Below are 25,692 nucleotides of genomic sequence, written 5' to 3'. Positions count from 1 at the left end.
TTGAATACCTGTAAAATTTACATTTAGTTATCATTAATTGTACATGGGTTTTGTGAAATGTACAAGTTATTCTGTAATGTTGTTTACATTTCACTGTATTTTTAACAGAATTATTGTGGCAACCACAGCTGCCAGTATTTTTCCGTAAAAACAACGGATTTTTTTTTTTACAGTGTGGGTAAACTAGCGTTGGCCTTCAAGAATGCTGATATGAAGAGCGTGTATGTATAATAATAAGAATAATATTGGCTAGTTTTTTTCGTGGTAAATCTCATCTCATCTCATTATCTGTAGCCGCTTTATCCTGTTCTACAGGGTCGCAGGCAAGCTGACTACGGGCGAAAGGCGGGGTACACCCTGGACAAGTCGCCAGGTCATCACAGGGCTGACACATAGACACAGACAACCATTCACACTCACATTCACACCTACGCTCAATTTAGAGTCACCAGTTAACCTAACCTGCATGTCTTTGGACTGTGGGGGAAACCGGAGCACCCGGAGGAAACCCACGCGGACACGGGGAGAACATGCAAACGCCACACAGAAAGGCCCTCGCCGGCCCCGGGGCTCAAACCCAGGACCTTCTTGCTGTGAGGCGACAGCGCTAACCACTACACCACCATGCCGCCCCGTGGTAAATCAATCACATATATTCCATTCAGCTACTCGTCTTCAACTCGTTCAATTTCATGCTAGCTGAATGGAATATATCTGATATACCACTCAAAACTAGCCACTATTATTTAAATATTCAACTTTAAAGTAGAAGTATCTGCTTCATTACACCACTCTATTGTTGATTATTTTCCTGCAATAGTATGCTCTCATATGTTTTATTCTTTACTTTAATGAACCATTTTATTATTTTAATGGTTACTCGACATATTACTGTTTAGCAATGCATACTCCTATATGAAGTAATGTTTATTAATGAACCCTTAATCTGAAGTTGACTTTTTCTCATCTTTGCCCTGAAGTGTTCAATAAACATAACAAACTAACAGGCTAAATAAAAAAGCTTGTCCTCAGAAACTGACATGTTTAACAGGAGCATTAGTATCAGACTGGAATAGATAGTAGAAAAATAAACACTCCTCTCAAGGATGTGATCACTCCAACAGTCAGAGCAATGAGCCTGAATATTACAGCTCTCTGGATTTGTCACGCTGCCGTGTTATTCCAGAGGCAAAACAGTGCTGGTGATCTATCACTGCACTCATTTCACCAGCCGCTCCTTTAACACACTGGATTGCACACATATTTGGGTGGAAATGTTGTACATCGACAGCGGCTATGAGATGATGGACGACGGAATAAAAACAGCTGAGGTGATCAATCATCAGTTACATGCCTTAAGTAATGCTTACACGTGTAAGTGTTGCGTGCTGCACGGCTATAAAAAAAAGATGCATCACCTTTACCATGCAAATATAATCTTTTATAATGACCTGTCACTGAGTTTACATTAGCATAGTGTATTTTATCACACAAAGGAAGTTATTAAAAACCGTGAGGGCTGTAAATTCTGGATTAAAGACAGTGCATCTTAAAGTAAAATAACCCCTCTTAAGAGACAGAGGATATAGCGGACATGATGTCTGAGTCACTCCTATCTCTATTGCCTGGATAATCAATAGAACGAGTCCATTAAGCAGATCTTATAGATTGTTCTATGTGAAGATGTAAAACGTCAAACAAGCAGACCACAACACCATCATTATGGAAAAGCAAAAGACAAAAGTAGTGACAGATTGAAAAATGCATTCGGTACAAAATGCTGGGGTTAATTAATTACACTCAGACATCAGCACCATCTGTTGAATTTCATTTGTACTCCATATGGTCTGCCAATAATTTGTAAATAAAATGAACAGACAGTGGAGAGTCACAAGACCAAATGGATTTTCTTTCATATGCTTTAACCACAGCGGCACAGCGGGTAGTGTTGTTGCCTCACTGCTCCTGGGCCCCCAGTTAAATCCTGAACTCAGGTTGCTGTCTATGTGGAGTTTCTCATGAGGAAACACAGTTTTCTGCATGGGTTTCCTCCAGCTCCCATCTCTTAAAAACATTTCGTTAGCTAGATTGGTGACATTATTTTGGGAATGTGTGGTTGTGCTTAATCCTTTGACATGTGCTACTGTCCATCTTTAAATAGCATCTTTAATTTGGGTTTGAATTTTGGGTTTAAGTTTGGATTTGGAGTTTGAGGTTGGGTTTAATTTTAGATTTGGGGTTTGAGGTTGGGTTTAATTTTGGATTTGGGCTTTGAGTTTAGGGCTTGGGTTTAAATTTGGATTTGGGTTTAAGTTTGGATTTGGGCTTTGGGTTGGATTTAAGTTTGGATTGAGGGTTTGAGTTTGGGGTTTGAGAATTGGGCTTAAGTTTGGATTTGGGTGTGGGGTTTGGGTTTGGGGTTTAAGCTTGAATTTGGAGTTTGGGTTTGAGTTTGGGGTTTGAGGTTGGGTTTAAGTTTGGATTTGGGGTTTGAGTTTGGGGTTTAGGTTTAAGTTTGGATTTGGGTTTGGGGGTTGGGTTTAAGTTTGAATTTGGGGTTTGGGTTTAAGCTTGGATTTGGGGTTTGGGTTTTGAGTTCGGGTTTGGTTTTAAGTTTGGATTTGGGGTTTGGTTTTGAGTTTGGGGTTTGAGGATTTGGGTTTAAGTTTGGATTTGGGGTTTGTGGTTTGGATTTGGGTTTAAATTTGAATTTGGGGTTGGATTTTGAGATTGGGGTTTGAAGGTTGGGTTTATGTTTGGATTCGGAGTGTTTCAGTTTGAGTTAAGGCTGGTTTTGGGTTTGGGGTTTAGGTTTTGGTTTTGTGTTTGTGGATATAGTTTCGGAATTGGGTGTGTGGTTTTGGGTTTATGCTTTGGGGTAATAGTTTGTGGTTTGGGTTTGAGGTTATGGTTTGATGTTTGATTCTGGTGTTTGGAGTTGGGTTTGAGTTTGGGGTTTAGGTATGAGGATTGGGTCAGGGTTTGAGTTTGTGGTTTTGGTATGAGGGCTGGTTTGGGTTTGTGGTTATAGACCTTGTGCACCTACGTCATAGGTCAGAGGTCAAGTTTGTTTATCCGCCATATTGGGTATCAAGCCGCAGCTCACTTCACACGCGGAAATTTTTGGAGAGTGATTAACATTTTCAGTCGGAATGGCTTGTTGTGTGGCAGTAGGGTGCTCTAACAGAAAAAGCATGAACAGTTTATCGTTTTACCGGTTCCCCACTGATCAAGAGCGGAGGAAGAAGTGGATTGCTGCCATTAAACGTGTTGACTGGGAACCAAGCGAACACTCGCTTTATATTTCATGATCCAATTACATGAAATATAATTACTCAAAATTTGATTTAAATAGTTGAAAATGAATATTAGAAACACGAAAGCTGTGCCATACTCAAAAGGAAATAGCTTACAAGTTTCAACAGCAAAAAGTGTTGCTGGTACGTGTGAGCAGACTTCTCCCAGACTTTCCATACATGTGCAGTGGCCACTCACAATAACACCATCCTGCTCGCATATGATCCACACATCGAGTGGTTTGTTGCTGAGCCGTTGAGAGTGTAACACCTTTATGATTATAAACATGGAGATTAGACTGGGACACGGGTATATAATACTGAATGTCATTAATTATTTGTATTACTATTACAGTATTCCTAGACCCTGGTACTATTTGTGTTACTATAAGTTCTTATTTTTGTTCAAACAGGATTATGTTTCATTTCAACATCGATAATAGCGATATGCAAATAAGATCTATTCTGAAAAGTCAATGTATGGTACGCACCTGTGAAGAAATAACAAAACGCTTTTCACGCATATGAACTAGCACGTTCCGTACCCATCCTGAGGAGAAATATCTGTAAGCTTCTAGTGACTTGTAGGCTTTTAGTGACTGACCACTGTAACCCCCTGGCGTGTTGATTAGATAGTGATATACATCAGGGTAACTTACGTCTGGCAGCTCATTACTTGAACAATCAAGCGCAGATTTGGTTTCACTCTTACTAATGATATATGGGTCGACCCCTAAGCAATTTTATCTCTATAGCGATTTTTTGCTGTGACATCCAGGGATTCAGCATAAGTCGAGAGGCAGACTTGAGAAGACGACATCGCGACAGCGGGTATCACTTACAAACTTGCGAAAGCGTGAGCCCCAATATGGCGGTGTAAACAGATAATCACGTGACCATGACATCACATGCACAAGGTCTATAGATAGTTTTCACATGACATCACAGAGTTGGGGATTCCCTAGTGGCGACCATCTTGCGGGTCAAGCTTACCGTACGGGTGACTGAGCACACATTGTAACGCGCGAGTACAAAGTCTTCAAAAGAACCCAAGCAGGCTATTTAAAGCTAGCAATGGTGCACACCTGTTGTATTCACGGCTGTCGTAATAGGTCAGATGATGAAGTCAAGCGGAGCTTTTATGGAATTCCCACTGTACGGGAGCACGAAGGCGAGCAAACAAAGAAACTCAGCATACAAAGGAGAAATCTATGGCTTGTGAGAATCAACCGCAAGGATTATCAGCCTTCCAAACACAGCAAAGTCTGCTCCGATCATTTTATAAGTGGCAAGTTGTTTAAATAAACAATCAATTGTGTTTAAGTTTGTTATTGGAAATCAAAACATCATGTGAACAATCTCTGGAGAATGCCTAACTGGAACCGCTGAGTGTATGTTTACATTGTAATGTACACTTAATATCGCTCGTTTGTCACGTTTCTATTTGAAACTTGTCACTTCACTCACGCAAGGGTCATTTTTGAAAAACATTTTAGGTCTATTCTGTATGATTTGATTTGTGTTTGGGATGCAAACAGCGCGCCTTTTGTCGGATGCCGCCTGAATCACGCAGATCCGGGGGTTTTTTTTAGGGGGGGCGTTGGAGTGTCTGATTATAATTTCAAAGTAAATTCTGTATTAAAATTACTAAATAAGCAAATCCGTTACAGTCCATGAAACAGGAAGTATAAGGATGAGAAAAAAACAGTTTAAATCGGAAAGCTGCGCACATTGAGCGGTGTGCAGGACTGCGCAAGTGTGCGCAGCTTTCCGATTTAAACTGTTTTTTTCTCATCCTTATACTTCCTGTTTCATGGACTGTAACGGATTTGCTTATTTAGTAATTTTAATACAGAATTTACTTTGAAATTATAATCAGACACTCCAACGCCCCCCCTAAAAAAAAAATTGGATCTGCTCGATTCAGGCGGCATCCGACAAAAGGCGCGCTATGAATATATAAAGTTGTATATATCAGACAGCCTTTAAAGTTTGATGAAGTCAGTTTCAGGCTTTGGAGCAGGCTTTGGCAGTTTCAGGCTTTGGCAGCCCTGCATAGTCACTTGAAAATGCATCTTTGTCCACTTCATAGGGGTCAATTCCCCCAATCAAGGCCAGTTTGGCTGCATACCGATGTTGTGAGATGTTGTCTAATGCAGGGGTGTCCAAACTGATCCATAAAGGGCCATGTGGCTGCAGGTTTTCATTCCAGCCATGCAGCAGCACACCTGATTTGGCTTATTCAATCAACTGACACACCTACCCTTTAATCAAGGGTGGGTGTGGCTGCAAGTATTTGACTGTGTGAAGATGGTTCACTTGATTGAATGAGCCAAGTCAGGTGTGCTGCTGCATGGCTGGAATGAAAACCTGCAGCCACATGGCCTTTTATGGATCAGTTTGGACACCCCTGGTCTAATGTATCTATATACTTCTGTTTGCTTGATTTTGCCGACATTGATCTTTATTTTAGAAAACTGACTATATAACTTCATAAATTCGCCCGAGATAACGTAGCCGGTAGTGGCGATGGTCCATTTTGTTTGCCCCGCAAGATGGCGGCTGGGGGGCGTTCCCCGGAATGCCGTGACGTCAGTGAAAACTATCTATAGGGTTGGGTTATGGGACAGGGTTAAAGGTTGGGGATAATCCCTTTTATGCTCTGGCGAACTGGATTTTCTGGTCATGGGGTTTGGCTTGGACTTTGAATTTGGTCTTTTAGTTTGTCTTCATGGGTTTGTGTTTGGGATTTGAGTGTTCAATTTGGATTTGGGATTTGGGATTTGGGTTTCGATTTGAGATTGGTGTTTTGGTTTGTGTTTAGGTTTGGTTTAAGCTGGAGTTTTGGGCTTGGGGGTTGGCAGGAAAGGTGAAGGCCAGACAAAGGAGGAGAAGCCATGATGTTCTTGTCATTTCAGGTGAGACAAGTTGTTAAATTCAACAATTATTATGTATAAATGAAGATCACTGACCCGGTATTATGCAATGTTGAAATGTGCTTCTTGGTCATGGCGGGTGAAACACTCGATATGGAATGTGGTTAATTAACTGGCTCTTGAGACTCATACAGTGGGCAAGGTTAATATCTGTGCTTCATTATTCTGCACACAAACCACGAGCACATCAAGAACCTTTGCCCATTTGCACAATGATGCATGCTGCCAACTTACTCTTAAGTATGTTTCTTACAGATTAAAGGCTGAAACACTCAGAATGTAACAACCCACTAAACCCCCAGGCTTACATTTCCCTCTCTCATAACAACACACTTTATCTAAGGTTTCTGCTCTTCTCCTTTACCAGGTTCTCCTTCACTGTCCTCAATACTCTCCCTTCACAGTTCCCCTCTTCACATTCTCCTTCACCATGTTCTCCCTCACTATGCTCTCACTCACTTCTTTCTTCCTCACTACATTTTCAAACCACAAGCACATTATTCTGCACACAAACCATAAGCACATCAAGAACCTTTGCCCATTTGTTCTCTCTCACCATGTCGACCATCGTCTTCCTCACCATACTCTCCCTCATTGTCCGCACTGTTCTCCTTCACAGTGATCTCCCTCACAGTGTTCACTTTTCATGTTCTTCCTCACCATGTTTTCCCTTACCATCCCTTACTTTATTTGCATTCTCTCTTACCATGTCCTCCTTCACTATGTTCTCTTTTAACATGTTTTCCCTCACCATGTTCTTCCTCACTGTGTTCTCCTTTTAAAAATGCTTGATAGATAGTTTTAGTGGATTTTGTCAGTTTTGACTTCAAACACTACAGATGGAAGACTGACATGGACACAAGGGCTCCAAGGGTTAAATTATTAGCGCACGCACAACAGAACAGAACAGAACAGAACAGAACAGAACAGATGGACTGTTGAGAACAAACAGAAAGACAGTGAAGGAGTTCGGAAAGTAGACAAAGTTGGCAGAAAAAATGAGAGAGACATAGAAGGAATTATCTAAGCTTTGAGACTGAGAACTTCTATAAAAGATCAGTGATGCTTTAAAGAAGTCCTTGAGCTCTTAGAAAAGAAGAGAAATAAGTCTTATTTCAGAGGCATGGATTTATGGTAAACTCCCACAGTTGCCCCTTGGTAAGATCAGAAATTTTTTTCAGCTTCATACAATGATGAAGCCACAATGTTAGCTATCAAATAGGAATACTTACGTGTGTTAAACGGCCCATGGCATGGTGGTTTGTTGATATTTTAAATGAGCTCGTGGAGGCTTCCGGATGTTATATCCGCAGCCTTTCTCGAAATGAACCCTCGGTACGTAGATATAGCCTCCTGGGAGAAAGCCCCATTTCAGCGCTTTTCCCAGTGCGTCGTTTTGCTAATGAGAAGCATGGAGGCGGGGAAGGGTAGACGGTGGGGGCGTGCCATGGGGGGAGGGGGAGGGGCTGCCGTCTGCCTCCCAAGCCGGCCGAGAGCGCTCCTCGTCGGGCACGGCCAGGCGGGCGAATGCCCGGGTCCGTCCGCCCTGTCTAAAAAAAATGGTACAACTCGAGCCCATGGTAAAACTGGGACTTTGTCATTTTTTCCCGCCTGAGGCCCATGGTAAAACTGAGCAGTGGGACTTTGTCATTTTTTTCCGCATGAGGCCCATGGTAAAACTGCACTTCCAGGAGGGGCTGCCGTCTGCCTCCCAAGCCGGCCGAGAGCGCTCCTCGTCGGGCACAGCCAGGCGGGCGAAGGCCCTGGTCCGTCCGCCCTGTCTAAAAAAATGGTACAACTCGAGCCCATGTACCTGGCTAACTGCAGGAAGTGGTTAGCTGCACAGCTAATGTAGCCATTGCTAGGCTAACGCACCGATTTTAAAACACGGCAAAACGACCAGTTATACACTTACTTGTTTGGTGTTTGTTGCTGATGCGGCAGGGATGCTTGGTACGGACCCAGGCTTCAGTGACAGTTGATGTGCAAAACCTGCCCTACTGTCCCAAGTTGTGGAAACATTCATCAGGAAAATGCTTCTGACAAACATACACCGTCTTAGGTAGACTCGATGGCGTATTATTGAAGTAAATAAAATTAAGCCATTGCGTCTTCAGGGGCTCTCCCGTCGGCAGTAAAAACAGACTCCTTTCTGTGTTGTCACATCCATGTACAGCGCAATTTCCATGTTGTGTCTTCTATGGGCTCCTCACTACAAAATGTAGTCATGTGTTCTGCGCATGCGCAGTAGGCTTCGCGCATGCGCAGTAGGCTTGGTAGGACAAACAGCAACTTTTGAGTTGGGCGGGCAATCCATACAGTGGGTGGGAATCCATGGGGGGGGGGGATCATCTCCCTTGCTGACGTAGGCAAAGGAAGAGTTTATCAACGTGCCGTTTTGACGCGCCATTCTCAAATATTGGGCATAGTTTGGTTTACACATTATGAAATTTCTAGCCACTGGGGTGACTTAAGAAGGTCAGAGGAACTCATTTTAATGTTACAAAACCTCAGAAAGTGAAAATTTCATGCCATGGGACCTTTAATAACCTAGCTAAGTACTACCAATATCATTATTAATACTAGTACAGGCTGATGACTAGTCATGGTGTTAGAGCTGAGGGCTGAAATCGAAGATTTATCAAAAGCTCAACAATGATGCTGTTCGTTTCGAGCAATGCATTATGTCACGAGGGCTCATCAATGACACAATAACAATGACGTGAAGCAGATTATTACACACCGACATTTAAAAGTGCAGTAGGTAACCCATATAAAAATAACTTTTTGTCATATTTCCTCAAGCTATCACAATGTTCCGAGAGTAGCACATTAAGCCCTATTCGCACGGGTTAAGTATTACCTGTGGACCTCTGGTAATTCGGAATAATTACAGAGAATGTCTGAGTTCTTAGTCCCGTGCGAATGCGCCATGTCCGTAATTTGCCAAGTAATAATTCCGCCGTGAATTACCTACTGTGTTTCGACAAAACACAGACGTCCAGTGGTAATACAAGTCCCGTGTGAATGCGCATGTCTGTGTTTGTAATTATTAAACACGCGTCTCTTGTACTTTTCTGGAGTGAATAATGGAGGATACGGGCAAAATTTTGATAAACAGCATTTCAGGGGCAAGTGGTAGTAGGCCTATCCCGTATTTGAACCAGATAAGCAGAAACAGCTCCAAGAAGAACTCCAAGAAGAAAGCACGAAGAATCTTCAACTGGATGGCTTGTGTGGCAGCATATGGTAAGGAGCCACGCTAACCCCCATGACACAGCAATACGAAGATATTTTGGTTAACGGAGGGAAGACAAATGTTCGTTTAGCAAAATACCCGGCTATGTGTAAACAGCGCCATAAACTGCCTGTTCACTTACATTGTCATCTCGAGACTGTTTTCATTTGCATTGACCCCGCCTTCTCATTTTGAGAGCGTGGAGCAAACATACTGCATCCCTATCATATGCGTTTCCCCTCTCTTAATTTGGATACAGTGCTATTCTTATGCCTACTGTGTTTTCATCCTACCTTATTAATGCACCATTAATGTACTACAGTAATATGTTGGCACTTCCAACATGCTACAACTGTATTGATTGTTGCCAAACGCGCCTTTATTCTAACCACCTACCCAACCTTGTTTATAGCTGATATCTGGTACCCTGATAGAAGACCCAGGGAGAGAGGCCTGTCCTTCTGGGAAGTGGAGGTGCTGGAGAACTTTCGGGAGAAAGACTCAGTGAATTACAGACTTTTGAATCAGTAAATTCAGTGAATTACAGACTTCTGCTTATCCCGTCCGAATGCGCCACACAATAACAGAGAGGTGCGGGGATAATTGCGAATTACCAGAGGTCCATAGGTAATACTTATCCCGTGCGAATAGGGCTTTAGACAGATAAACTGCGGGGGGAAATCAGGCTTCTCTGGCTCCACCTAGTGTTCCTAATGCTATTTCCAAGAATCCGCCATGCCTGAATCAAAACAACCAATCCTTGACTTCCAAGTGACGTCAAAGCAAAACAGAAACCCGGATGTCGGCCATGTTGGTGACAAACATGGGGTCAAGCGACATTCCATACAAAACATAGTCATGCGTGCGGAACTCTCTTTGTTTTTCCACTGCTTTAAGCGTTCTTTTAGCGATGCCATATCTTTGTGCTGTATATGGCTGTGGTCACAACAGTACTCACGACCGTGGCACGTTCCAATTTTTTAGAATTCCGTCTATGATTCGGAAAGAGGGCGAGGAAACTCTGAGGCTAAATACGGAGAGGAGACGAGCACGGCTGAACAACATCGGCAGGGCTGATCTAACAGAGGCTAAACCCAAAACAGCTCATGTTTTCAGTGATCATTTTATCTCAGGTGAGATTCAAAAGCTTTCTCGATAATATCATGGAAGAATTTTATTCCGTGTTGCTAGAATTTTGCTATAAAATGAGCGTTCGCTTGTCGTGGTTCACTCGGTCGTTGTTATAATTTTAACATGTGTATTACCATTTCGCTTCTAGGAGCGCCAGCAAAATTGTACCTGAAATAAATTGAAATGTGGTTTGTGAGCCATAAAGCTAGAGACTTTTCAAAATTTCACACTTCGTCAGTTGTTTACACATAGACGTAAACTAAATGCTAAAGAAGCCCTAACTTACCCTTGCAAGTACAACTGCTTTGTCATCGTTGACTGGTTTAATTAATAAGGTCTTTGCCCATCCAGAGACAAAGAAGTTAGAAGCTTCCATGGACTTATAAGGGTCCAATTGAGAGTTGTTGACCCATGAAGTCAGCCAAACCACATAGAACACGATATCTGGGTACTCGATGGTTGGTAGAAGCATCTTATCTTCAGAAAAGTCTGACTTTTTAAAATAATATGGGTCAAAACCCACACACATCTACAACCTCGATTCCAAAAAAGTTGGGACAAAGTACAAATTGTAAATAAAAATGGAATGCAATGATGTGGAAGTTTCAAAATTCCATATTTTATTCAGAATACAACATAGATGACATATCAAATGTTTAAACTGAGAAAATGTATCATTTAAAGAGAAAAATTAGGTGATTTTAAATTTCATGACAACAACACATCTCAAAAAAGTTGGGACAAGGCCATGTTTACCACTGTGAGACATCCTCTTTTCTCTTTACAACAGTCTGTAAACGTCTGGGGACTGAAGAGACAAGTTGCTCAAGTTTAGGGATAGGAATGTTAACCCATTCTTGTCTAATGTAGGATTCTAGTTGCTCAACTGTCTTAGGTCTTTTTTGTCGTATCTTCCGTTTTATGATGCGCCAAATGTTTTCTATGGGTGAAAGATCTGGACTGCAGGCTGGCCAGTTCAGTACCCGGACCCTTCTTCTACGCAGCCATGATGCTGTAATTGATGCAGTATGTGGTTTGGCATTGTCATGTTGAAAAATGCAAGGTCTTCCCTGAAAGAGACGTCGTCTGGATGGGAGCATATGCTGCTCTAGAACCTGGATATACCTTTCAGGATTGATGGTGTCTTTCCAGATGTGTAAGCTGCCCATGCCACACGCACTAATGCAACCCCATACCATCAGAGATGCAGGCTTCTGAACTGAGCGCTGATAACAACTTGGGTCGTCCTTCTCCTCTTTAGTCCGAATGACACGGCGTCCCTGATTTCCATAAAGAACTTCAAATTTTTATTCGTCTGACCACAGAACAGTTTTCCACTTTGCCACAGTCCATTTTAAATGAGTCTTGGCCCAGAGAAGACGTCTGCGCTTCTGGATCGTGTTTAGATACGGCTTCTTCTTTGAACTATAGAGTTTTAGCTGGCAACGGCGGATGGCACGGTGAATTGTGTTCACAGATAATGTTCTCTGGAAATATTCCTGAGCCCATTTTGTGATTTCCAATACAGAAGCATGCCTGTATGTGATGCAGTGCCGTCTAAGGGCCCGAAGATCACGGGCACCCAGTATGGTTTTCCGGCCTTGACCCTTACACACAGAGATTCTTCCAGATTCTCTGAATCTTTTGATGATATTATGCACTGTAGATGATGATATGTTCAAACTCTTTGCAATTTTACACTGTCGAACTCCTTTCTGATATTGCTCCACTATTTGTCGGCGCAGAATTAGGGGGATTGGTGATCCTCTTCCCATCTTTACTTCTGAGAGCCGCTGCCACTCCAAGATGCTCTTTTTATACCCAGTCATGTTAATGACCTATTGCCAATTGACCTAATGAGTTGCAATTTGGTCCTCCAGCTGTTCCTTTTTTGTACCTTTAACTTTTCCAGCCTCTTATTGCCCCTGTCCCAACTTTTTTGAGATGTGTTGCTGTCATGAAATTTCAAATGAGCCAATATTTGGCATGAAATTTCAAAATGTCTCACTTTCTACATTTGATATGTTGTCTATGTTCTATTGTGAATACAATATCAGTTTTTGAGATTTGTAAATTATTGCATTCTGTTTTTATTTACAATTTGTACTTTGTCCCAACTTTTTTGGAATCGGGATTGTATCTTCTCTTTGTAGCAAATCTTCGCTTGACTGTTCAAACCTTGGTAATACTGAGAAAATTCAGCATTGTTTACAGACACGCTTTCAGCGGCTGCAATACTAGTTGCTTTGTATATCCACCATCATGGCGGACGCTCATGACGTGGCACCTTTTGATCACGTGGTTGCAAGTCATCTATCAGAGCCAGGAGGTGTGTCTGACAGAGTGTCATTCACTGTTCGTGCATACAATGAGAGCAGCCCCCCTCCCCCATGCAGATCCTATCACTCGTGAAATAAGTTTTGATTTATGTTTGATTTGATTTTTGAAAAAAATTAACCACAAAGCTAAGACTGTAATGGTTACGGTGACACTCCATTGCACATACAGTACCAATCAAAACTTTAGATGCACCTTCTAATTCCCTGTTTTTTCTTTATTTTTATGAATTAAAATACACTCTTCATGTCTTCAAGTAAAGATGGATGTCGTTTCTCTTTTCTTAGTTGAGCGGTTCTTGACATAATATGAATTATTACAGTTGTGGACGGAATAGGGATATTACATTATTTGTATTTATACTATTTACTGTTTAGTGTTTGATCACAAATGCGTTAAGAAGGCAAGAAACTCCTCCACTAATTAACCTTTGATGAGGCACACCTGTTAATTGAAAAGCATTCCAGGTGACTCCCTCATGAAGCTGGTTAAGATAATGCAAATAGTGTGCAAAGCGTCATCAAGGTAAATGCCGGATACATTGAAGAATCTAAAATATCAAACACGTTTTTGTTTCCCAGATAATTCCATATATGTATCACATGTTAATTCATAGTTTTGATGTCTTCAGTATTGTTCTACAATGCAGAAAATACAAAATACAGAAAAAAACTATGAATGAGTAGAGTTGGGGTGTACAAACTTTTGACTGGTGCTGTATCTCATGTTCCTGTGATCTTGCAGTCAGGCTAACATGAGCTTGTTTCTGATGCTAAGACTACTGGCTAGCATTATTTTATTTGAAAGCTGCTGAAAATATCTTTGTGAAGTACCCAAGCAGTCATATCAGGGGGTTTTTTTGTTTGTTTGTTTGTTTTTTATTTCTGATATTTATATGTGCGTGTGCTCTCACAGAGAGTAGAATAGAGGTTGTACTCATTCAAATTTTCAAGTTAAGTTCACTCTCTTCTCAATCCTACTGACTGCAGCTTTAAAGATAAATAAGCAGAGGTGGACAAAGTACCCAACTTTATTAATTAAGTCAAAATACAGATCCTACTGGTCAAATGTTACTCCGATACAGTGGCGGCTGGTAGTCTTTCAAACAGGGGAGGCTGGTCGGTTATGATATTTCCAGATTTTAAAAGGAAAAAGAAAAAACACATCAATTTTTCCCATACTCTTGCCTCTGATCTGGCTGATTGTTGGCAGGGTCACAAACTGTGAAATAACAGGTTCTTTTGGCCCATTTGCCTACTGTCCAATATACATGATGGTGGTGTTGGGGGGGAGGGGTATATTTTAACATTTTATATTTTAAAATTGTGGCATGTTGTTTAAAAATTGATCATTATTGAAAGCAGCTCTTTGTCAGGAACCTCAGCAGTAACAGCAGAGTGTTCTGGAATAGACACAAGCACTGACCTTGGGGAGCCAAACATAGAGCTGGGTGCCACACGTTTCATTCAATGACACTTTCCCTATATTTTACTTATTTTGATTGAGAAATGTTTTATTGACAATTTTGATAACCCTTCACTTTTAATCCAGGTCTGTAGTGTGAAATGTTCTCGGCTGTGTTTTTGTTTAAAAAATTTTTCCAAATTGTAGCTGTGTTTAATTCATATCCAGAGAAATATATATTCCAATATAATATACTCAGCATAAACATTTTAAATAGATTCTATATTTTTGGTCCATCCATGACATATTACTAAAGTAGCCTATTCACTGTTGTTGATGTGGGTCACTTGCTGTTAGCCAATTCACTTTCTCGTACCAGGAGAGCTGAAAGGAACGAGTATTATTCCCTACCTTTTTCACCAAGTCAATTTGAGGCGTTGGTCTACCCTGCTCTTTAATTTTGATTTTTTCCTCGAAAGGAAGACTGGCAAATGGCTTCGCCAAAATTAAATCAGCAATGCTTGGCATCCGTGTGCAGCTTTCTTGCTAGCTGACTAGCCCCCTCAAGTTCAAGTTCAGTCACTCAAATAAACGAAATTTCTGGAACTAAGATAGCAAACTTGACAACACTATATTTACACTTTATTTACAATGAAAATATATACAAACTAAAAAAGCTGGTAGAAACCGTATGTAATGAATGAAATCGAAATGTAAGCTGATCTCTTACAATACACCACACCACCTGCGAATCCGCATGGGACTGAACTGAAATTCACCGCTGCCTGTCTATATTTGAAACGAGCTGTCAATCAAAGAAAATATCCAGCCGCTTTCACCAATCACCAGTCTCCTCACGGAAACTGCCATGTCCCTCCCACTGTGAGGCTCGGAGTCCGTGGGTGGGCATTTTCGCAGTGTTTGTCCAATAACCATCTTGCATTTTGAGATTGAAAAGTGCATAGCTCCCAAATGCCATTGAAGTCCATTGAGGCTGGGAGTCCGTGGGACTCCGTGGGCGGGCGTTTTCGCAGTGTTTGTCCAATAATCGTCTTGCATTTTGGTATTGAAAGCGCATAGCTCCCAAATGCCATTGAAGTCCACTGAGGCTGGGCTGCATCGCGCTGTCACGAGGGGGAAAAACTCACGCACACATTAGGCGAACTGGGGAAAGTTATAACGGAATGATTTCGCACTGTAGTTGGGTTGAGCACATATATTTCTATGATTCTGGATCTGAAATAGCAATGTTATAAGGTCGGCTATAACATAAGCCTAGTGCAATTCATCCTACACAATGTTCGTCATTTTTAGAGGAGGCTGAGCCTCCCTCGTTGTCTTAGAGCAATCGCCCGTGCTCTGATACAAGTGAAAGTTCTCCGGTCAAATTTTTACTTAAGTTAAAGTACTGAAGTACTTGCTTTTAAAAATGCTTAGGTATTGAAAGTACATTTTCTGTCAATGCATCGTTGTATTATTGCCACAACGCTTACAAAACCTAATGCCTCTTAAGCAAGCGACTGGATTTACTGAACTTGTAGAACCTGTAGAATAAACATCTGGTAGAATGTTACAAAATGAAACACAACTAAACTGAAAAAGAGCAACTGTCATTTTCATTTTTTTTAATTGTAACACTCCTCTCCACCCCCATAAAGCAGCATGGTAGTGTTCTGACCCAGTTCTGGCAGTGTGTGCATGCATGTATGTCTATGTTAATCAGGAAGACAGTGGAATAGCTGTAAATGCAGCTTGCTCAGAAAATAAAAAGGACAATCCAACCTGATTAAAACCCAGGTCCACACCTCGAGCTTAATAACTGCCCAACAGCAACACCGCTTTCAGCAAGACATAAAAAAAAGTGCAAGACCATCATCTGACATCAAAACAAAAAATTCCAGCAATTTACTGTGACTAACTAGTACAATACTGTCCATCTCACAGGTCTCACAAATGCGCGTGTGCAAGTGTATGTATTCATGTACATATGAATCATGGTGGTTTAATGTTAAGCTAGCTAGTCAGTGAAACTCCACCTGACATGCTAGCAAAATCTTTTCAAACTCGAAATCATATTGGGTCGCTGATGTTACTCAAAAAGAAAGATTTCTACATTTTGTTTATATGGCAAGATTATGCTAAAACATTTCTGAAAGCATTTCAGATAAGTTAATGTTATTCATGTTAGCGTAACTCCATTTTTACATGCTAACTAACGGTGTCCAAGTTAACTAGCTACGTATGTGTTAACGTTAGCCGTGGACAAGGCTACGGCAACTTAGTGAGCAAATCCATAGAAAGTCATTTGACTAACCAGACTGCACAGCTATTGCAACATTATCGCTAGCTCTAAAAGCACAGACAACTTCATTGCAAGCATTCTTTTGGAATAAAATGTTTATATACTTCTGCAGGTCAGACAGCGAGTTTTTGTAGGCCGTGATGTGGTTCGTTTTAGGCAAACAAAGCAAACATTTAAAACGAAACAACTCTTTATTCCTTTCAGAAAACTGAAACATGAGTTCTAGCTATAGAGCCGTGGGTGTGTGCATTCCCCAGAAGGACCGCCTCCTTTCATTCTGCCATCAACTGATTGTGTTAAATAGTGCTGCGGAGAAATCATTGATCTTGATTTTATACAGTCTATGGACGTGACGTGACCCTAGTGATTACTGATCGGCTCTCAGTGTCACCTGCGAAAAAACAAATCACATTTTCGAAAACAAAAGAAAAAACATCCACTTTCAAAGCTGCTTCATAGTAACGAGTAACGAGGACCTTGATAGAAATGTAGTGGAGTGAAAAGTACGATATTTGTCTTTCAAATGTAGTGAAGTTAGTCGTAAGTTGCCAAAAAATTAATACTCAAGTAAAGTACAGATACTCAAAAAGTGAGTGTACTTAAATGGATAGTTTGGGATTTTTGACATGAATCTGTATGGCATCCCCATCAATAGTGTCGTGCAAACACACTGACTTACCCCTGACAGCATCCTGTGAGTCCAGTTCTTGTCCAGTTTTGGTCCAGACGAAAGTAGTCCGGCAAGTTTGTTGGGGTCACGAAAGTAAAACGTTTTTCGTCTCAAAACAGTACGTGTTCAAAAGAGTGATATATTTGCATCACAAAACCATTGCCAAATAAAAAGTCAGACCTTGAAATCGCTTGGCACTATTTTCTCTCCCTTCTTATCACTGCGCGCTGCCGCCAGGTGACAGCCACGGCTGTTTCATTCATTGTTAGTTTTTTTCTTTTTTATCAGACATCTAATTTTTTAGGTTTGTTTACCTGACATGTTTCGACGTATGACTGTCGTCTTCCTCAGAGTGTCACCGGATGTTATTAGTGACGCATCTTTTATCAGCTGATGTTTCCGAAGGCGTGGCCTTCCTGTCTGGATTGACAGGTCGGTCACGCCTTCTACTGTCAGTTCGTCCCCTGCAAGATGGCACTCCAGGTATGGGAGAGCATGTATGCTCCCTCATCTCAGTTGATGGTCCTCGGGCTTCGCTTACGAATCTCTATGGCCTCCCTGATCCAGCGCTGATGATGAGGAAGACGACAGTCGTACGTCGAAACATGTCAGGTAAACAAACCTAAAAAATTAGATCTCATCTCATTATCTCTAGCCGCTTTATCCTTCTACAGGGTCGCAGGCAAGCTGGAGCCTATCCCAGCTGACTACGGGCGAAAGGCGGGGTACACCCTGGACAAGTCGCCAGGTCATCACAGGGCTGACACATAGACACAGACAACCATTCACACTCACATTCACACCTACGCTCAATTTAGAGTCACCAGTTAACCTAACCTGCATGTCTTTGGACTGTGGGGGAAACCGGAGCACCCGGAGAAAACCCACGCGGACACGGGGAGAACATGCAAACTACGCACAGAAAGGCCCTCGCCGGCCCTGGGGCTTGAACCCAGGACCTTCTTGCTGTGAGGCGACAGCGCTAACCACTACACCACCGTGCCGCCCCCAAACGACTCCTGAGATTTTATTTTTGATTTAATTGCTGCAATTAACTAGTTAATTAATTACATTATTATTTATATTGTATCAATAGGATGTTTTCCATTTTATTTTTTAGTTTTTGTAGCCATTGTAAAGCTTTGTAAAGTATAGCAGTGTAACAATGTTCTAGCTATAGAAATAAAACTTACTTACCAATTAATAAATTATTTTCTCACAAACATAATGCAAAACTGTGTTATATTACCAATATAAAATACACAGAAGACATCAACTGTTTATCCTTTATGGCTTTATTTCACACTCGACCTTGAACAAAATGCCACAAAATAAATTATGAAGTGTAAATCAGGCCTAAGAAACTATGAAGCAAAGTTGGAAATTATTTTAACAAACACAGAACAATGTGCAACAAAATATGTGGCACCTTGAGCGCATGTAAAAAGAGAAAGTGCCGCACTCTGCTCCACCAGTAATGAGAAGCCGCTGGAACAGCAAATCTGCTCCTGTTATAATGACTGCTGTCTCGCTGTATACCGCAGATTAATCTGGCCATGCCAAGGCGGTTGCCGACTGAACCTGTCAATTTATGAGCGACAATTTATATCATGAGCTTTAGGAATTCACGGCAACAAAACAATGATCATGGTTGTCAAATAGACAATCATCCTTCAGCTGAGCTGAACGCTATCTCTCTCTCTCTCTCTCTCTCTCTCTCTCTCTGAGGCACCTAAGGACAAAAAACTGATTCGGTTCCCCAACTCGGCTCCCACCGAAGAGCCGGCTCCCGTCGTTCACTTCAAAGAGCCGGCTCTTTGAACCGGATCGTTCGCGACCGACACATCACTACATTTGTTTACTGCTAGCAAAGTTAGCGACAACATGTCTGACTACGACGGTGAAATGTGTGCGGAGATTCAGCCACATCTTTGTTGCTACAGCCTGGATAGTCGCAAGTGCGCACCATTTTCACAAATATATTATTGTATAGGTTATAGAAGGTGATAAATTTGTCGCTGTTCTTGCTCTCAAATTAGCTTGTTAGCGCCGCTGATCTGAACTCCTAATCACTGCCAAACAATGGGAAAGGTGTTGATTCCTGCGCAGATGTCAACATGACAGCGCGCAGTGATACCGAGGGAGACAAAATAGTGCCAAGCGATTTCGAGGTCTGACTTTTTATTTGGCAATGGTTTTGTGATGCAAATATATCACTCTTTTGAACACATACTGTTTTGAGACGAAAAACGTTTTACTTTCGTGACCCCAACAAACTTGCCGGACTACTTTCGTCTGGACCAAAACTGGACAAGAACTGGACTCACAGGATGCTGTCAGGGGTAAGTCAGTGTGTTTGCACGACACTATTGATGGGGATGCCATACAGATTCATGTCAAAAATCCCGAACTATCCCTTTAAGTACAGTACTCAAGTAAATGTACTTCGTTACTGTCCACCTCTGTAAATAAGTAGAATTGTGATTTCTGATTTTAGTGTTTAGGCTGTAAAGCTTTACTGGCATTCCTTCAAACACCAAACAGAAACGTTATAATGCTTACATTCAAAAAAAAAGATAAATTTATGGTTCTGTCATCTGTCTATTTGTGCAATTCGTGCTTTGATTTGATCTTTTAGTTTTTCCTCAAAGAGCATTTTGGGACCTTCTCAATCATTACTGATTATGAGTTATAAATGTGTCTGAAAAAAATCAACACAATTAGAGATCAAATATAGGGTGTGTAAGTAATCATCTGATCAGAGGGGAACCGTCAGGGCCTTCTAGGCGCTCAGAGAAGGCCCAAACATATCAGCATGTCAAATGTTATATTTAATTTATTTCATTCTTTCATAATTTCATTATAATTATTTTCTTCTAATTCTAATTCAGCCTCATTTTCTATCAAATTTACTTCAGAAATGAAAAGGTTACCTTCCTGAAAACATTCAAATCGAGTTATCCAATGAGTTTTTTTGTTGTCTCTAGGCTGAGAAGAGTTTCAAGCTGCTCACTCATTGGTTAGGACTTCATTGCCGGGACAGAAGGCCATGGCAGTGTATGTTTATGTAGGAAGTGACAAAAGACTGATTAACCAATCAGATTTTGATTTATAGTAGGAGGGACCAAAAATGTATCGCCCTCGGCTTTCTCGAAGGCCAACGCGAGCTTAACCGCAAGTCAGTACAGCAGTGAAGTCACCTTCCAGCCGGTGTAGCGTTCATCAGTAGTGTTAGCAAATGCTAATAAAGCAGTCAAGCCAGTGCTATCGAGAGCAAGTAGCACAGGCTAACGACTGAGAAACTAAGGCTACATCCACACGACAATGGCAACGAGATTTTTTTTTAGAGGGTAAAAAAAATATCGCGTCCACATGGGCAACGGATCAGTAAAATATCAGGTACATATGGCAACGCAACGCTTGCTGAAAACGATGCAATACACATGCCACACCTCTACGTGCGCTGTAAGACGGTCCCATCGGAGACACCAGAACAATAGAAGAAGTAGGACGCATGCGCATAAACCCCTTCTTCTACACTCACAGGAACAAACACACAACAACAACAAGAAGATGGCTGCTTGTTCTAGTCATGTGGTTGTGACGTCATCGTAAACAAATCCGTTCTACTCATCCAGACGACTTCGCAACGGCGCCGTTGCCAGATTTTTCCACTCTGGAACCCATTCTCAAAAAATATCGTTTTGGGGCACCCAAAACGCCGGTGCCGTGTGGGCGCCAGGCCGAAACAATAAACAATTTTATCAGATTCACCTGAATCCGTTGCCGTGTGGACAGGGCCTAAGATTTCTGTCTCCAGACTCTTCTTGCACGCTCACGACAGTATTTTTCACTCAGATTTAAGTATTCATTTCCCGGTGTAATTTACTGAGTTACTTTTAAAATCAACATTGACAGCTACACACGACGGAGCGACCTGGCAACCTGCCGCTAATCCCTTACAAAATCCTTTGCTCTGTTGCTTTTTTTGGTGTCTGGCTAAGTTTTGCCTGAGCTGACGTCTCAGGTCTAATAGTAACGGTTCGCCACGGCACCTGATACAACTGTCACTGAGAGGCTGCATGATTCTACAGTCTGGGCTAGAAAGAAATCAGTCCCAGCCTCGCTTCTTGCTTGTTCATTCTATTCTGCATATTTTTCTTATAACCACTGGTAAAGTAAAACCTACTATTGATTTCTTTTTTCCTTTGAAAGCCCTGATAGCTCATTTATACAGTACCAGCCACATCTGCTAGTACAACAAATTGGCCTGACTAAAACAGCTTCCCTGCTAATACTATTAATAATATACACCGATCAGCTATAACATTATGATCACTGACAGGTGAAATGAATAAATTTGATTATCTCATTACAATGGCACCTGTTAAGGGGTGGGATATATTAGGCAGCAAGACAACAGTCAGTTCTTGACGTTAATGTCTTGGAAGCAGGAAAAATGGGCAAGTGTAAGGATCTGAGCGACTTTGACAAGTTGTGATGGCTAGATGACTGGGTCTGAACATCTCCAAAATGGCACATCTTGTGGGGTGTTCCCACTATGTAGTGGTTAGTACCTATCAAAAGTGGTCCAAGGAAGGACAACCAACTGGTGAACCGGCGACAGGGTCATGGGTGTCGAAGGCTCATTGATTCGCATGGGGCATGAAGGCTAACCCATATGCTCCAATCCAACAGAAGAGCTACTGTAGTACAAACTACTGAAAAAGTTCATGCTGGCTAAAACAGAAAGGTGTTTCTCTTTTCTTCACCAAACACTAATGTAGAAATGAGTCAGTGTAGTAGTTCTGGTTCTGGACTCTCATCTCATCTCATTATCTCTAGCCGCTTTATCCTTCTACAGGGTCGCAGGCAAGCTGGAGCCCATCCCAGCTGACTACGGGCGAAAGGCGGGGTACACCCTGGACAAGTCGCCAGGTCATCACAGGGCTGACACATAGACACAGACAACCATTCACACTCACGGTCAATTTAGAGTCACCAGTTAACCTAACCTGCATGTCTTTGGACTGTGGGGGAAACCGGAGCACCCGGAGGAAACCCACGCGTACACGGGGAGAACATGCAAACTCCACACAGAAAGGCCCTTACCGGCCCCGGGGCTCGAACCCAGGACCTTCTTGCTGTGAGGCGACAGCGCTAACCACTACACCACCGTGCCGCCCGGTTCTGGACTCTGGTTCTGGACTCTGGTTCTACATAATTGATATGCTGATATACTGCACTAGAAGTTTTGGGTGTTTTTTTTTTTTTTACTTTATACCCTTTAACCTCTGACTATCCAGTTGGATTAGATTCACTAACACAAGCCTTTGCATTGTAAGTTTCCCAAGCAACCTCTGGCTGAACTTTTATCTCCTTTCTGTTTGTCACAATTCATGCAGAAGGTCTGTATTCCTTCCCCCCCTGAGCTTGTCTCTCTCTCTTCACGCCCAGCGGATTTAAACAAAGCCTGAAGCTGTAGAAGCTCTAACCCTTTCTGTCAGCACTCTGACAAACATTTCGCTCTTGTCACAGGGAGGTTTGTCTTGCTACCTACAGCTTTATGAGCATTCCAGTGGTCATTGATTGGAAATGGCTCTTGAACTCATTTATCAAACTGGGTACTGGCAGGTTCCTGTCAGAACATTGATCCCAAAAAAAATGTAGCATTCAAAGAATTCCAGTTCAGGGGGAACAAAAAAAAAACCATTCATATCCTACAAGAGCCTACGAAGACAATTACAAGTAGCTGTTCAATTTGAACAAAAGTAATGACACTCTTTTTAAGAAGGAAGGATTAGTGTGTTTCTATGGTAGTCGACCCACTGCAGTGGCTGAGCTGCATTATTAGAAAATTTCTCTCTCACCACACTTTCACTGATTAGTCATCATTTCGGTGTTTTGAACCCTCTGTGAGCCTTGCCTTTTATGGGGTTTTGTGGGTGTGGCTAAATATCAAACAGCTGTACCGCAATCTATAACTGATTAGTGTTTATCAACATACACACGAGCGTAAAGAAAATCAGTAAAACTTTTTGTTAATCGGGCAGGAATTTTCTTACGAAGCATTTACACATAACTTTTAAAAGTAGACGGCCTTTCGATTTCCTAAAACCGGTGAAATTTAGTTCCCTCTGAAATGTGGTCATTGTGATATACGTTTATTTCTGTAATATCTAAAAAAAAACAAACAAACAGGCCATTCTGTGGCTGGGAAGTTATTTCATTTGAGGGGATTAAAGCAAATAATATGCATGAAATTGCTCGCTTCATGCAGTTGAGCAGACAGAGGAAGTCCGTGTGTGTGTGCATGCACAGGTTTACCTTCTTCTTTAGGGTTTTACGGTAGCTGGCATCCACAGTGTTGCATTACTGCCATCTACAGGTTTACCTTTGAGCGTGCACTGACAGTTCCATCATTCTGTCGCTAAAGGAACAGCTGATCACACCGAGGTGCTCGCTGACCGCCGATATTTGTTAGTTTGGTCCTGCGTTTCCATTCCTTCACACCATAATGTCTTTTCTTCTCGCTTTCCGTTACTGTAGTCGGTCTTTCATGTTTCATTCACGTCCTCCATTTTCCTTTCCCGTTTCAAAGTTGTATCCCATTATGCTTTGCACGAATGGGGAAAGCCCACCACGTGATGCACGACGTAGTAGCTTGTATTGCATCACGGTGAAGCAAGTAATAATAGCAGAGCTCCTGCACAGGCCTTTGGCCCGCATGAGTGGAGCCCCATAGGCATAGAGTGTGGATACATAAAGAAACCCATCGAGTTGTTTTCTGATGGTTTCGGTCCTGTGTGTACATGCCTGCCACCACAGGAAACCCAACAACTAGTGAAGTGAGTAGTGAAGTGTGAAGTAGAGTAGTAGTCGGGACAGTATAGTCATGAGTAAAGGCCTCGGCATGCTCTTGCGACAAGGCTTTCGCAGATAGCTTTTCGCAGACAGTTGTAATTTATTGTTGAGCGGGGAGTAATAGGCGTGCGCGATGTTATTCAACGGCACAATGCAAGGGGGCGCGAAGTCGCTAGGAGTAGTTGGTGGGTGTGGTTAGTGGAGTGTTTATCCTCCGGTTACTTATAATGACTAGAACTTTTTTTTTTATAATGACTAGAACTGGAGTCGTATAGATGTACGTACTTCCTCAATCAACCGCTCTTCGTGCTGCTCCATCTTCGCTCGTGTTTTTAAAAATGCCGGTCGTGAAAACAAAACAAACCGGGAAAGTAGGGAAGCAGAAGTGCGTGTACAGCGGATGTAGAGTGGACCAATCAGAGCCCTCTTGTCTGCGACGCTGTCTGCGAGGCTTCTGCGGTGGTCACAATTTTTGGGAGGTGCGCACAGAGCGTCTGCGAAGGTGGGGGGCTACACAGACACTATCTGCGACACCGTCTGCAAGGACTGGGTTGTCAGCATAAATTGGCCTTAACTTGTTGCTGTTGTCGCCCGACGTTTTGTCCAACATAAGGAAACAGTATAGTAGCTATAACAGTAAAGAAATAAAATAAAAGAGGCTGGCTATGATATCAGAAAATTCTACAACCCAGAAACAGTTGGGAGCTCCGCTTTTAGGCAGTGCCTAAATCTATATATTAGCAGAGAATTTAGGGCCACGTGGCCCTAAATTCATTAATTGTTCTACTTTAAAAAAAAAAACTAATAAAATTGGAAGTCTGTGATTCAAATTCAGTAGCTTTTGGTCCACTAAACAAAAATAATTGGGTGTCAGGGAAAATTATTTTTATGACCTAAACCTGAAAAATCTGAAAGGCAGTCTAGCTTTAATTAAAAAAATTAATAAATAAATAAATAAACGACAGTTGCCTGCCTGTGAATACTATCTGAAAAATGCAAAAACTTGCTCATTATTTTCTGTTCTTTTTAATGTATTTCTCTCTCTATTGAATCACTGCATGCTAAACATCATGCATTGAAAAGATCCTTCCCATGCACCACATGAGATTAGCAATATTTGAATTGAAACAGAAGAAATGTTTTTCCTGCTTTGTTTGCAAAAAGACAAAATAATAAAAGGAAGACAGTCGAGCAGATTCTGAATAGGGCACAGTTATTTTCAGCGAGTTTTATCCCATAATAAATCCAGCACAAACAACAACAACAACACAAAGTGCATTTTTTATAAATATAGGGAAAGATCAGTTTAAATTCAGGCTCTCTGTAAGCTCAAAAAAAAAATGTCTGAAAGCCCTCATTCATAGCAAACTCAGTGTAAACCAGCTAGACTTCAGACCCATAGAGACTCCAACGTTCACACCTTCACATATTTTATCTAACACTGATGGTCGGTGAAAGTTTTTCTTTTAGCATCCTTTACTATTGATCCTGTATTATGAACCTATAACAGCATC

General features: G+C 41.7%; 1 protein-coding gene across 1 annotated transcript in view; it reads left to right on the top strand.

The window, feature by feature from the left end:
• Positions 1–25,692, top strand: part of eif4g2a (eukaryotic translation initiation factor 4, gamma 2a) — a 92,983-nt gene that overhangs the window by 6,558 nt on the left and 60,733 nt on the right. The window contains exon 2 of the mRNA XM_060941904.1: positions 1,187–1,331. Coding sequence (XP_060797887.1) covers positions 1,187–1,331 — 145 coding nt within the window. The remainder of the gene's footprint in view (positions 1–1,186; positions 1,332–25,692) is intronic.

This window comes from Neoarius graeffei, chromosome 15, assembly GCF_027579695.1.
Source record: "Neoarius graeffei isolate fNeoGra1 chromosome 15, fNeoGra1.pri, whole genome shotgun sequence".
NCBI classification, from domain to species: Eukaryota; Metazoa; Chordata; class Actinopteri; order Siluriformes; family Ariidae; genus Neoarius; species Neoarius graeffei.
The sequence above is the reverse complement of the archived record's forward strand: the minus strand, read 5'-3'. Positions and strand labels throughout refer to the sequence as shown.